The sequence below is a fragment of the Talpa europaea genome (genome assembly GCF_964194135.1).
Source record: "Talpa europaea genome assembly, chromosome: 6".
Classification (NCBI taxonomy): domain Eukaryota; kingdom Metazoa; phylum Chordata; class Mammalia; order Eulipotyphla; family Talpidae; genus Talpa; species Talpa europaea.
Window position 1 is genome coordinate 137881765 of NC_140072.1, and position 13777 is coordinate 137895541.

At 64.3% G+C, this 13777-nt stretch overlaps 2 protein-coding genes across 2 annotated transcripts; one reads left to right on the forward strand and one right to left on the reverse strand.

The window, feature by feature from the left end:
• Positions 1–312: 312 nt before the first annotated feature.
• ING1 (inhibitor of growth family member 1) lies at positions 313–924 on the forward strand. The gene has a single exon (XM_084235964.1). It carries the CDS (start codon positions 328–330, stop codon positions 880–882), a length of 555 nt encoding a protein of 184 aa, XP_084092090.1. The 5' UTR covers positions 313–327; the 3' UTR covers positions 883–924.
• Positions 925–11534: 10610 nt separating this feature from the next.
• Positions 11535–11915, reverse strand: LOC311171888 (ankyrin repeat domain-containing protein 10-like; the record flags this gene model as incomplete). The annotated part of the gene is made up of 1 exon (XM_084234918.1): positions 11535–11915. The coding sequence occupies one exon, from the start codon at positions 11913–11915 to the stop codon at positions 11535–11537; it is 381 nt and encodes a 126-aa protein (XP_084091044.1).
• Between the last annotated feature and the right edge of the window lie 1862 nt (positions 11916–13777).

Below are 13777 nucleotides of genomic sequence, written 5' to 3' on the forward strand. Positions count from 1 at the left end.
GCCGCCCCTCCCGGCCCCGCCGCCCTGAGCGGGGTCCCCACCCCACCCCGGGGACCCCCCCCCGCCCCGGCTCCGGTGCGCGTAAATGCGCCCCTCAAGGGGCCGGCGGCTCGTGCGCGGGAAGCAGGGCCCCCATCCCGCGGCCCCCCGCGAGCCCGCGCGCTGACCCCCTGTCTTGCAGAGGTGCTGAAGGAGCTGGACGAGCACTACGAGAAGTTCCGGCGCGAGGCGGACGGCGGCCTGAAGCGGCGGCTGCTGCACGGCATCCAGCGCGCGCTCATCCGCAGCCAGGAGCTCGGCGACGAGAAGATCCAGATCGTGGGCCAGATGCTGGAGCTCGTGGAGAACCGCGCGCGCCAGGTGGACAGCCACGCCGAGCTCTTCGAGGCGCCCCCCGAGCCGGGCGAGCCCGCGGGCAACGGCGGCCGGCCCGGCCAGGAGCGCGCCCGGGGGGACGCCGCGCCCGCCGACCGGCCCCACAGCAAGCGCGCGCGCCGGCAGCGCAACAGCGAGAACCGGGAGAACGCGGCCGGCAACCACGAGCACGACGAGCCCCCGGCGGGCGCGCCGCGGGAGAAGAAGGCCAAGGCCTCCAAGAAGAAGAAGCGCGCCAAGGCCAAGGCCGAGCGCGCCGCGTCCCCCGCCGACCTGCCCATCGACCCCAACGAGCCCACCTACTGCCTGTGCGACCAGGTCTCCTACGGGGAGATGATCGGCTGCGACAACGACGAGTGCCCCATCGAGTGGTTCCACTTCTCCTGCGTGGGCCTGAACCACAAGCCCAAGGGCAAGTGGTACTGCCCCAAGTGCCGCGGGGACAGCGAGAAGACCCTGGACAAGGCCCTGGAGAAGTCCAAGAAGGACAGGGCCTACAGCAGGTAGCCGGCCGGCGGGCAGGCCGGCCGGGCGCGGAGTCTCAGTGAGTGTCGGACAGGCCGTCCCCCCGGAGGCGGCGGGTCTCCACCCCTGTCCCTCTCGCGTGTGTTGGGACGGCCGGTGGCCGGCGTCCCGGGGACAGCAGGCTCGGGCGCGGACTGCACGGGCGGGCGAGCCTCGGCCGGAGCCTGGGGGGTGCGGGCGGCGACCTGGAAGCAGCCTAACACGTTAACTGTAAAAGAAAAGATTTCATTCAGCTACTATTTTATTTTAATAAAATAATGTTATTCCTTTACGAGAAAGAATTTTTAATGTCAGGTTGCTAAGAACGCAGTCCACGGCAGAGGCATTCCTTGCTCTAACGATGTGCATCCGTGTCACTACTCAATAAAAAGGTTTAAAGCGTGAAGATTATTTTTTAAAAAGGTAAATGGTTAAATTTTACACGATGAACGTTTTTTACGCTGGCCCGTTCCCCAGGCGGCCATTTTTACATGATTGGGCACGTGTTTGTATTGAACCAAACAGAAGCAGCTCGGGAAGGAAGGCAGCGTGGCGGTCCTGCCGCGCCCAGCGCTGTCCGGCTCCCGGCTGTGCCCCGGGTCAGGGGGACGGCGCGCCCAGTTGCTGGACGTGCACCAGCCACACGCGACCTGCTTTGTGTGCGCGCGCCACACAGACGTGGCGAGAAATGACCAGGCTTGGCCAGTGTGTCGCTAGCAGCGCCTCCTGAAGTGGCCGCTCAAAAAAAAACCTTTGTCTTCACAGTCTGTACACCAGCAGCTCTGCCAAAGCCTTAAGCGAATGTGGTACAACGTGCTCTCTTGAGGGCGATGGAGAAGTCACCGCAGGGACCGGTGCTGGGAAGCGACCGCGCGGGCCGCCCCGCCCGCCACGCTGCCCGGTGCGTGGCCTGTGAGTTAATGGCCTGTTGATTGTTAAATGGTTAAAAATAAAAGAATCCTGTGGCACGTGAACATTACCTGAAGCGGAGGCTGTTGTGGGTGAAAAAGCCTCCCTGGCACCCGCCACGCCCACGCAGCCGCTGGCGCCGGGTCCTGGAAGGGGTGAGCTCGCCTCGGTCCGGCTGACTGAGCACGGCCGTCGGTCCTGAAGCGGTGCCGCGGCGTTTTCATTTCGAGATAAGAAGTGGTCGCGTCTCCTCCGAGTCCTGTCTGTCTGGCCTGCTGCGTTGTCGCCGCGAAGCTACCGCAGGAAGAACCCATCGGCCTTTCTGTTGCGTCTGGCCCACGCGGCGCGTGTCGATGATTGGGAAAACAAGCTGATTTCTGTTTCTTTGCTTCATGGATAAGCAATTATTGACAACTTTTATTTGTGTTAGACAGAATTCCTAACTTTTATAGTGAATTTCCATTGTAGAGGGCTATTTGATAAAAACATGCAAATTATAGTTGCTCCTCCATTAAAATGTGAAATTTTTCAGATCAAAAATAAACATTTACTTTCTGGCAAAACCCCAACACTTAAGAACCTTGATTGAATTTGACAAGATTCGCCAACACAAATAATGAACAAAAGGTTTGGGATACTTGACAAATCAGTGGCAATAAAAGTAAAAAGAATTATATAAAATTGTATTTGCTGGTTTTTCACTTTTTTAAGGCTACTGGATTGATGAGTGAAGATGGCTAGAACACACCTGCTCACACCCCGTCTCCGTGTGTCTGCTCTGTGGGGGGTTCACAGCTCTAGTGGAGCCACTGCAGTGTGGGGCCCCATCTTAGTTCCAGCGGTTGCTTGCCCTGAGTTGGGGTCTTCACTCAGCGTCACCTTCAAAGTGCCTGTTCCTCGTAGGCTGCTTCTCGGGCATGAGGAGGCTCCTCGAGCCAGGGGCCGGCCTGGGCAGTCACTCATGGCCTGGATCCCCACCCCCGGGTCTTTCATGAAATGCCCAAGAAAAGCAAAAAGCTGGGTGTTTTTTCTTGCAAAGATGCAGCGTTGCAGAGAGACTCGGCTGGATCTGGCCAACTAAAACCATTTTTGCCCAGGACACAGGAAAAGCACCGGCGAGTGCTGAGAACAGTCAGGGTGAGACCCCTGGAGAGGTCCCGGGGGCTGGCTGGCCGGGGAAGAGCTCCCTGCCGCAGAACGGCCTGTCGCGTCCAGGCATGACAGGTGTGTGGAGCGACGACCAAGTCACTAGTCAGATAAGGCGTTTCCGTCAGCACATCACGCTTGGTGTTTGCAGCTGGACCGGGGAAGCCGGGTCGCCAGTTCTGTGGTGCCTGGACAGCCTTGTTCTGGTGTGGGCTGAGCCCTCCGGAGGGGGGGCGGAGGCAGCGCCTGGCCCAGCACGACGATCAAAGATCAAACGCAGCGTCTTGTTACCTGGGGGACCTCAGGAGGAGCGAGTGCTCGGACCAGCCTCTTGTGTCTCACCTTCCCGTGGCGGCCCGGGGGAACTGTGTGAAGGGGAGCGCTTCCGCGGGCCTCCCGGGGGTGCAGGGCTTGTCTCGGCACAAGCATGTGTTTATACTTTTTAATTGTTATTTTCTTTAACTTTTACTAAAAAAAAAAAATCAAACTTCATGTAGAAGACCGGGAGGAGATGGACCCCGCCCCACCTTCAGTGAGGAGCTGCCAGCCCTGCGCGTGGGCGCTGCGTGGCCCCCGCGCCCCCGTGCCCCCCGCCGCGGGCCGCTCCCCGTATGTCTGCAGCCCCTGCCCGGTGTCCCTCTGTGTCTCCGGAGCCGCAGGCCTGACCGCTGCTGCCCTGCCCCTTCTGCCTCGCGCCGGCCTGACCGCTTCCAGGCGGTGCTGGGGGGCCATAGGGTGGGGCGGGAGCCCCTCGGGTCCTGAGCTGCCGCCCTGGCCCTGTCCGGCATGGGGGCCCGTCTCAGGCGCGTGCCCCAGGGTGGGGAGGGGCGTGGACGACAGACTGGACTTGGCAGTGCAAAGAAGTCTCGGCTAATTGTCCAAACCCGTGAGCCCTATAAGCGCCTGGGCCGCGCGGAGACGGCCTTTCTGAGCAGCGCGGGGCGCGCTCTCGGTGTCCGGACGGCGCTGGGCGCAGCCGCCGCCTCTCCTCCCGAATGGCTGTGGCGCCCGTGGGCCGCTCTCTCCGAGGCCAGCGTGTCCGTGGCCAGCCTCAGCTCCGGGTCGAGGGCAGGGCTGCTGTCCCCTGCTGGTGGGCGCGCACGGGCACCACCCCGGAGGCCACGCCACGTGGGGCCCGGCTCCGCCTGTAGGGACCCGCGTCCCGTCCCGGGACCTCACCTCCCTCACCTCCCGCTGCCTCTCTCCCCTGGCGGCAGGTGCAGGGGCCGCAGGGCCTCGGGGACCGTCTGACCTGCCCGCGCTTTTCCCTTCCGAGTGCACAGTTGGGCCCGGCGTGCCGTGGCTGCCACATAAAGGACGCATTTAAGCATGTTCATTTTGCCTCAGTTTGCACCAATTTCTAGAAAGACACGTTTTCTCTATGAAATGTACCCGATTTCTCCTGTCTTCTCCCACTGACACCGGGTGGCCTGCAGGGCAGCGGTTTGTGTGATGCGGGATCTGCCTGTTCCCCAGAAATGCACAGGTCCCGGCCGCTGGCACAGGGCGCTCACCGCACCCGGCTCCTCCCGCACCTGGCTAGTCCCGCGGGCCTGGGGACAGCGAGTCCCCGCAGGCCGCTGCACCGGGAGCTCTGCAGGAAGGGGTGCCCTCGGGACGGGGTGCCCACAGCGATGTCCCCGTGGGGGCAGAGCAGGTCTCAAGTGCCTCAAATGTCCTGGATATTGCCAGGGGCCTGGAGGTCTGGCTGTTTCTCTGGTCTGAAGACCCCTGGTTTGATGCTTGGAGACACAGCCCCCCGGACCAGATGGAAACAAAAGCTGCTTTTTGAGAAGAAACGTGGGGCTCGGGGCCTGCAACTGAGGGTGACTGTGTGAGCACCCACCATGCCCGAGCGGGGCGGAGGACCTAGCAGGCGCCTCCCGGCAGGCTGTGGGGGAGGGGCACGTGGTCCGTCCTGCCCCTGTACTGTCCTGCCCTTGTTCCTTCCCATTTGGGGGTCTCGACTGGCTGTTACTGGGCCGGCGAGGTGAGGGGGTGGCTCTGACTGGGCCCCCAAACAGGCTCCTCCACTTGCTCCTACCTGGAGCCTGAAATAGAGGTTTTGTTTCGGTGCCTAGCTCGGAAGCCAGGGCTCCGGGGGCTCCGCGGTGTCCTCCTCAGGTATGTGTCAGGTACTCAGCGGACACTTTTTAAAAAAGATTTTTATGGGCCTCCCCGGTGGCGCAGCGGTTGAGCGCTGGGTTGCGAAGCTGCCCGCGGCCTCTGCGGCGCCGGTTCGATCCCCGGCTGCTCCCCGGCCACCGGAGGAGGGTCCCACATGGCGCGCAGACCTCTCCTGCCGCCCGCTGCTCCCCTCAGCAGTGTCCTTCGGTTCCTCTGCCTGCTCTGCTCCCCGCTCTGGCTCTGGTGGATTCTCTCACCCTCCCGCGCTTCTGACTGTACCCGGTGCTTGTGTCAATAAATAAATCTTAAAATAAATAAAGATTTTTTTATTTATTTCTGCACACAAGAACCGGGGTGCAGGCCAGAGATGCGGGGGTGAGAGGACTCCCCAGAGACAGAGCGGGGAGCAGAACAGGCGGATCCACTGACACCCACTGCTGGGGGGCGGCGGGAGGCGGGAGGCGGGGTCTGCCGCGCCGTGTGGGCAGCTCCCCGGCGGGGGTGGCCGAGGCCGCGGTGTCTGGGGACAGCTGATGGCGCTGAGGTCGGCCCTGCGCCCCGGGGAGGCCTGCGGGGACCTTCTCGGCTCGGGCAGGAGAGGCTGTGGGATGAGCCGGGGCGCTCGCCGGGCCCTGAACGGGCCGCACCTGCGCGCCGGGCCCTGAACGGGCCGCACCTGCGCGCCGGGCCCTGAACGGGCCGCACCTGCGCGCCGGGCCCTGAACGGGCCGCACCTGCGCCGCCCACGTGACCGGCCGCGGGTCCGGCGTGGGGAGGGACGGCGGGGAGCACGAGCGGGCGGGGTGGCCGCACTCCCCTGGCCGCAGCCTCCTGGGGAGCCCGCGCGCGCCCCGCCGCGAGGACCCGGAGCGACCGCGGGAGAGGTGAGGTGAGGTGAGGTGAGGTGAGGTGAGGGCGTGTCCGCGGGACGCTCGGCCGGGCGGCTCCAGGGCCAGGACTCGGGGAAGGGACCCCGCTGGCTCGGAGGCGCCCTGGGGGAGCAGCGGGGGGGGGGCGGGCGGCCCCAGAGGCGGGCGCGGGGCGGGCGCGGGGCGGGGGGCTGCGCCGGACACGCGCTCGCCACGCGCGGGGGGGCCTGTGCGCACCCCGCGTGCCCTGGGCCCGTCTGTGGCGGGCGGGCGCGCTCGGCTGGCCGGCCGCGGGCGCGGGGGCGGCGGGCGCGGGGCTCGGGCGCCGCCCCAGTGTGTGGGGGCGCCGGGCCTGCCGGGGCGGGGTGCCCGGCGCCGTCCGGGGGGGGGCGCGTGCGGGGCCCGGCGGAGGCGCAGAACCGGCCGAGGCGCGCGGGCGAGGGACCCGGGGAGGCCCGGCCCGGCTCCGCGCCCCCGTGTGTCCTGGGGCCCGAGGCGTCGGGCCGGCTCCCGTCCCGAAACGGGGGCTCCCGGGCGCGCCGGCGGGGGGGGCCCTCGCAGCACCGCGCGCGGCTGGGGGGGACCCGGGGGGGCGGGCGCCCCCTGCTGGCCGCCCCGCGCTGCGCCGGCCCCGCCGCTTCTCCCGCCCGCCCGACCCTCCGGCGGGGGGAGGGTCTTCGGGCGGGGGGGGGGGTGCCTGATGCGAGCCGGGGCGCCCGGGTGTGGCAAACCTGGGGGCCTACCCGACAGCACCCCCCGCTGCTCCCCCTCCCTGGAGGTGCCCCCCAGATCTGCCCGTGGGGTCTGCGCTGCTGCTTCGGGTCCTGCCCTTCCCTAGAGACCAGGCGACCCGCCCAGGCGCGCGCGGGGAGCCGGGGCCAGCGGCCAGGGAGCAGGGGCTCTGCAGCCTCGAGTCCTGGAGCCCCAGCTGGCTTCGCTGTAGAGGTCCCCGACGCCAGCCCCGACGGCGCGGCCCCCGAGGCGAGCGAGCCCCTCCGGGACCGGCCGCGGGCACTCGGCGCGGGCCGGGCGGGACCTCGCGGGGCCCACAGGCAGGGGCGCTGGCGGGGCCGGGATTGGACGGAGCCTGTCGGCGCGCGCCCCCCTGGCACCGGGCACCGTGTGACGTGACAGCTGTATGACGTATGTATGACGTCATCGTCTTCCAAGGGGATGGCTTCGACGTTCTTTTGCGAGACGGGAGCCGCGTCACGAGGGCACCCGGGAAGGCGGAGGGCGGGGGCCGGACGAGGGCGCCGGTGATTGTTTAGATTTTGGTGTCATTTTGGACTTAAAAGTGTCGAGAGCAGCATAAAGGCTCCCCACGCTCTTGCCCAGGGTCACCGCCCGGCCGCCCCCTCCCCGGCACCGTCACTGCCCGCCTCTCGCGGGTCCTGGGGTCACACTCGGGGCAGCCCCCAGCTTCTGCGGGCGGGGCTCACCCTCCCTGCGTTGTCAGGGCGTCGCTGGCGACATCGCTAGATTTGGACTCAACCCCTACGGCCAAATGTCTCTCTCCACGTGGCCGCGCCGTCTGCAGCGTCCGCGCGGCCTGATGCCCCCGGGCTGCGGGCCGGACGGAGGACGCCTGCACTCGCCCCAGATGCCACTGTTCTGGGTGTGACGCTGCAGCCCCCGGGCTGGTTCCTGTTGCGTGGCGTGTGCTGGACACCGAGGCCACCCCTTTGGCACGTGGGAGCCGAGTCACCTGGCACCACCGGCCAAAGAGGCGGCCCTCTCCGCCTGGAGCTGCCCCGGCCACCCCGGCCGTGTCCCACTCAACCCCTCAGCCCCTCCCACGGGCGCGCTGGGCCGCAGGGCCCTGCGAGCCCGAATCCTTGGGTCCGCTCCAGCGGCTCACGGGGTGCCACGCCCGTCTCTGCCACCCTTTCTCAGACGTGTCCCCTCATATACACGTGTGCATGTGCTGGGCTCAACCCGCTGCCCCGCTGGGGAGGCCCTATACTTTGATTTTCTGGTTATGATTTAAGTCCTGTCTTTTATCATCTTGAATGCAGGAAGTTATTTAACTGCAGAGTTTCCGTGGGCTTTGTCTATTCTTATTTTTGTTGGTCCCCGTTGCCTTGTCTCCATGCAGGCCCGGGCAGCTCTGCCAACATGCCAGGCACACAGTTACCAGACTCTCTGGGCCTAGTAACATCCTGTGTCCAGCAGCACTAGGATGTGGCATCCCATGTGACATTTTGTCCAGAGAAGACTCCTGCCGACTCCCGCCAGGTGCCTGTGCGCACAGGCAAGCCAGAGTTCTGCTATCAAGCGTCTGCAGAATTGAGGTTTTGGGGCCACCGGAACGGAAATGCACCAGGGCTGTCTCATTTTGTGCCCACACGTGAGGATGAAGTCCTTTGTGACTACAGCTCACACTGTGGAGCGGGGCTGGTTAAGAGGCCCGGGGCCCCAGCTTTGCCCGGCAGCCCTGGACACCCGCACTCTGCGTGTGCCCTGGAGCGGCGGTGTGGGCACGTGGTCTGTCTGTAGATTGCTGTGCCCGCCAGGATTTTTTTTTTTAAAAAAAGGTAATCTTTTGTTACTTTGCTAGCTGTCTTTAAGAAAACATTGAAGGGCCTCCCCCGTGGCGCAGTGGTTGAGCACCGGGTTGCGAAGCTGCCCGCACCCACAGCCTCTGCAGCACCGGTTCGATCCCCAGCTGCTCCCCGGCCACCGGAGGAGGGTCCCACATGGCGCGCAGACCTCTCCTGCCGCCCGCTGCTCCCCTCAGCAGTGTCCTTCGGTCCTTCTGCCTGCTCTGCTCCCCGCTCTGGCTCTGGTGGATTCTCTCACCCTCCCGCGCTTCTGACTGTGCCCAGTGCTTGTATAAATAAATAAATCAAAAAAAAAAAAAAAAAAACCCCACACTGAAAATCTCAGTGTAGATTTTCCAAATGAACTTAGAAAGTTTAAATTATCCAAAACCCTGTAATTCATGGAAGTGGAATTACACTTTTGTCCTAGAAATGAAGGAGGCAGTTCCTTCCTCCACTGTGCCCCCCCTCGAAGCACACCCCCGCCTGTGTTGCCCCTCACCCACTGCCACGTGATCCTTTCTGGCCCCAGTCCGTGTTCCCTTCAGACTTCTGGAAGCTGCCTAACCTCGCGACCTCTCCTGCCTGCTCCCCAGCCTGCCCTCCCTGCTGCGCCACCCAATGCGCACCCCAACTCCACGTGGCACCGGCCTCACGCCCGCCCTGCTGTGCTCCCACCCACCCCACCCACCTGCGTTGCGAGAACCGGACAGCCCTAGATCTGTGTAGCTCTGGGACCCTCCGGAGTCATTATTCATGGTCAGCTAGGCATTTTCCCGCAGAAAAGCTGGGAGCAGGGGCCTCGGCCCTCCGCCCGGGACAGCTGGACTTGAGGGCGCAGGCCCAGCCCCAGGGCCACCCTTCCCACAGGAGCGGGAACCTGGGTGCACCTGGGCCCAGGGCTGGGGTCTGAGCGAGGGCAGGCCCTGGGCCACGCCTGCACGTCCTTACAGCGCGGGAGGCCCACGTCCGGGGCCAGCGAGGGGTGGCCTCTGAATGCGGCGGGGCTGGGAGTGGCTGTGCCACCAGAGGACACTTGCGAGTCGCTTCTGATGCAAGCGGGGTTCTGATGGCGCTCCAGGGGGCAGGAGGCCTGAACCCCGCCTGCCCCGTGTTCCTGCACCCCCACTGGACTCCGCTCTGGCCCTTCACCTCAATTTCTGCAGCAGTTTGCCCATTGAGGTGCCGCCCCCATCTCCCCTGTGCTGGGGGGCATGGCAGCCAGCTTCTGGTGACACCTGTCGCTTTCAGTCCCTTAAAGGCAATGGATATGGCACCTCACAGAAATGAGCCTGGGGTCGCGGAGAACTCGGGGAGAACACAGTTCTGTTTGATACACATGGTCAAGGCATAAGAAAGCCTGAACACCCCCAAATTCATGGCTCCCCCCGCCTGTGGCTGGTCCCGGCCTGCAGCCCTCAGGGTGCGGTCTCGTGCTCCTCCAGGGACTGGGCCTCGCGCAGCGGGGATCTGCCTGTCCCGGTGCCCCCTCATCACCCGTGGGCCAGTCCAGGCGGCTGACAGGTGCGTCTGTGCTGCGCTCCGGCCGGCAGGTGGAGACGAAGCCGTCGCCCCGGCCCCCGCCCGTCTCTGCTCTCGATGGGCGCGGTGTTGGAGAAGAGCCTCCCCGGGTGGCAGTTCCGGTGTCCGGACCGTGGGTGCCGCGGCCTGGCCCTGCCTGGAGGACACCTGCTGCAGGCAGGGCCCTGCGGTCCTCATGGAAGCGCAGGCTCTGGTCCAGGCCAGCTTCCCTGGGCTGCCAGGGACCGTTGTAGCTCTCGCCGTGTCTTCCACAGGGGCACCCTCTCTCCCCAGCCTGGCCCCGCATGAGCTTAGACAGCTGAAAACCAAAGCTGAAGGGTCGGGACCCAAAACCCTGTGCGCAGGGGAGCCCCGAGTGGGCCCTGCTCGGACCACAGGGAGCACGTGCAGAGCAGCGTGTCTTGCCGCCGCCCACAGGGTGACAGCGTGCGCGCCGTGCCCAGTGCCCGGCGGGCCTCGCCTCACAGTGCAAGGGCAGCCCTGGCGCCCACGTGCTGGCCACCGGGGGTTCTTCCATCACTACCACCGAGCGTCTTCAAAGGGCTGAGAATCCTCAACCTCTGCTGCCTGGAGCCCCGCCCGCTCGTTGCCCGCCCCAGGGGGCCGCGGGGAACGCGCGCCTGGCACCACCCGCCCGCGCACTGGCGCCAAGCCGAAGGTGGGGGAGCAGCCGAGAAAACCCGCGGGGTTAGCACCGACAACCTCGCCCGTACCCCGCCTGCCACACCCCAGGTGAGCCCCCGCCGCACCCCCAAGAAAGCACACCCCAGAGCCGGCAGCCTGTGAGCTTTTTATTCAACGTGTAAAGGACAGTTTAGAAACAGGACGAGCGACACCCGGAGAGCACTGTTTGTCACCTGACGTTTCTCTACACCAATTTTTATTACAAAAGTCAGAAAAGTAAAAAGTCATCACAACACCCGCACAGTGGAGCCACCCGTCGCCTACAAAGCCGGGTTCTAGAAAACCACGAACTCAACGCGGCTTTAGGAAGAGTCCAAGCGCCCTCGGCTAACTGGAGAGTCCTAAGTGGTATATACTGTAAAGCAGGAAACCCCAAAAAGGAAGGACTAAGCAAACAGAAGTCCAAAGAGTCCGGTATTTGCACGTGACGGTCCTACAGACAGCAACTCCCACGACACAGAGGCGAGGCGGCTGCCGCGGTGACGGTCAGGAGGGCGGTGGCACCGGGACTAGGGCCAGGCAGGCCCCAGGCTGAGCTGTTCCCGAAACCGAGTCCGCGCCGGCCAAGGAGCCCCTTGGGCCTGGCCCCGGTGTCCCGGGCAAAGCCTCACCGCCGGGCGTTGAGGAAGAGCCCCGCGCCGGCGCCACCCCGGCAGTGACCAGGCAGGGGCGGGCGGCGACGCACGGGACCGCTCTGAAGGGACGTCAGGACTGGTGCGCGGTGGTGGGGGCGCGAGGCCCGGAGGCGACAAGCCCTGCGGGGGCAGGACCCTGGCGCCAGGGCCGCCTTGTGAAAGTCGGGCGCTGAGGCCCAGGCGCGCCTGGGCGGGCAGCCTCAGGAGCCGTGGTAGAGGTGCATGGTGCCCAGGACGGCGCTGGCGTAGCGCTCCTCCACCTTCACGGAGCGCGAGTGCTCCAGGACGCTGCTCAGCTCAGGGATGCTCTCGGCCGTGTCCCCAAAGCCGTGGTAGTGACCGTAGTGCAGGTGCTCCCCGGCGTCCTCTGCCCAGGAGGGCCTGCTGGCCACGCAGCTGCTGGGGCTGCCGTTGAGGTGCAGCGAGCCGCACATCTCGGGGTTGACGCCCGGCGCCCTGTCCGGCTCCTCGCCCCCGACCGCACAGAGCGGGCCCTGGCCGTTGACCGTCGGCCGGCCCGGGGCCAGCCCACCGCTGCCGGCGCCAGGCCCCGCTGGGCACGGGGCGCTCCTGCTCGCCATCCCACCGGGCTGGGTCGTGGAGGGGCAGGCCACATGTCCACTGATGGGACATCCGTTTGTCAGTGGACTCGCCGCGGAGCTACTGTCTGTCACATCTGCATTAAGAAATACACCTGTCACCAAAATCCCGAACCAGAGGGAGGAGAAACTGCAAAACGCTTCACTGCTACCACACCTTGTTAGCTTTCTTTCAAACGAACCAGTTCCTTTCACAAAGTAAAGAGCTGTGTCGGCAGCTGTGAAAGACAGACAGCAGCCTGGCCTGGAAAGAGGAAACGTGTGAGTCCCAGGAGCCCGGGGCAGCCACGCGTAAAACTGGCTGCGTGAAAAATACCAACAGCTCTGAAAGGCGGCAAAGAGCTGCTTTCCTGTTAAGACTACGATCGGAGAGCAGCTGTAGCAGCACCCGGAAAGGTCCGTCAGAACTGAACGCCGGCTGCCCGCGGAGGCTACGGGCCGAGTCGCCAGCCCTCAAGGACACGGGCGGCGGCGCAGCAGGTGGACGAGGCGGCTCCTCTGGCCGGTGGCGCCAGCATCAGACGCTGCTTCTGAGAAGCTGCCCTCCCATGCCAGGGCCGGCTCCAGGCACTCGGCGGAGGGCGAGACTGTCAAGAGGAACAGGACACAGGACCCCGGCGGGCGGCAGCGGGCGCGACGCCTCCTCCGGGCGCGGGAGGAACACCGTGCCGACCGGGGCCCGTTTGCGGCCGCTGCTTGCCAAAACCACTTGGCTTGAAAAATGCCGACCGTCTAATCTGCACATGTGGGTGGCACCAGAGGCGGCTATCCTACAGGAAAAAGCACTCCAGGCTGCCCAATGTGCTGGAGCCCAACACAGAGGCGTCACGTTTGCAGAATTTGGAGCAGGGCGCAGAGCACGCTCTAAAAGCGCCTCTGCACGACGGTCCTCCGAACACGGTCGGGGTGCCGGCCACGCCAGCCTCCCTCCGCCACGGCACCCGCCCCAGGCTCGGCCACCCGCGGCTCTCCTGCCCACCAACCCACGCTGCTCCAGCGAGCAGAAACGTCTTCTTAGACATCCCATCTGTCGTCAGCCTCCTGGCAGTGACAGGGGTTGTCCGTGTTCAGCGGCTGCTATAAACTCAGGGTAATGGTTTACCCCCTTCAAATTAAAACTCAAGGCTAAAGAACAAGTATTTCAAAAACCAAAAATAAAATAAATATAAATTAGACTCAGGATATTTTTATGTTGTTTTAAGAATGAACAATTTCCCTGGGCGGAGCGACCCGCGAGCGTGGCCATCCTGGCAGCTGTGTGTCATGGCGACCACGACAGACAAGGAAGTCATATTTTCAGGTGGTTAGGCCTAAAAAATAAACACTGATCAGAAATCTGGTTGACTCAGATGCCTCTGTCATCGCGGGGGCACACGGCCCCCCTGCAGGGCCGGGCCAGGCCAGCAGGCCAGCAGGACACGGGGCGACGGGGTGCAGCAGCAGGAGAGCCGCAGCCGCCGCGACCTGCGCCTCCAGGGTGCTGCCAGCAATCTGGTGTTTATTCAATGTTATAATGACGGAAAATATGGGATAAGATGGACTTTAAATATGAAAACCCAGGGGATTAATGTTCGAAGAATAAAGCGTGATTATTTCTGCCTTTTGAAAACCACGTAGCAACGTGCGGTTTTAAAACACTGGCTTTGAGTTTAGTCTTTCTCTGCCGGGCTCTTTAAATGGCTCAGCCAATCAGAATCCCCCTTGGAGCGTCTACCTGTTTCATTGCTTGGCAGAAGGTGAGTCCAAACATACCAATTCTGCAGCTTCCAGAAAGATGAACGCATTTGCCTTTCATTTTAGTAAACGGAGTTCAGGAGATACGGAATCTTTTATCCCCCAGAAAG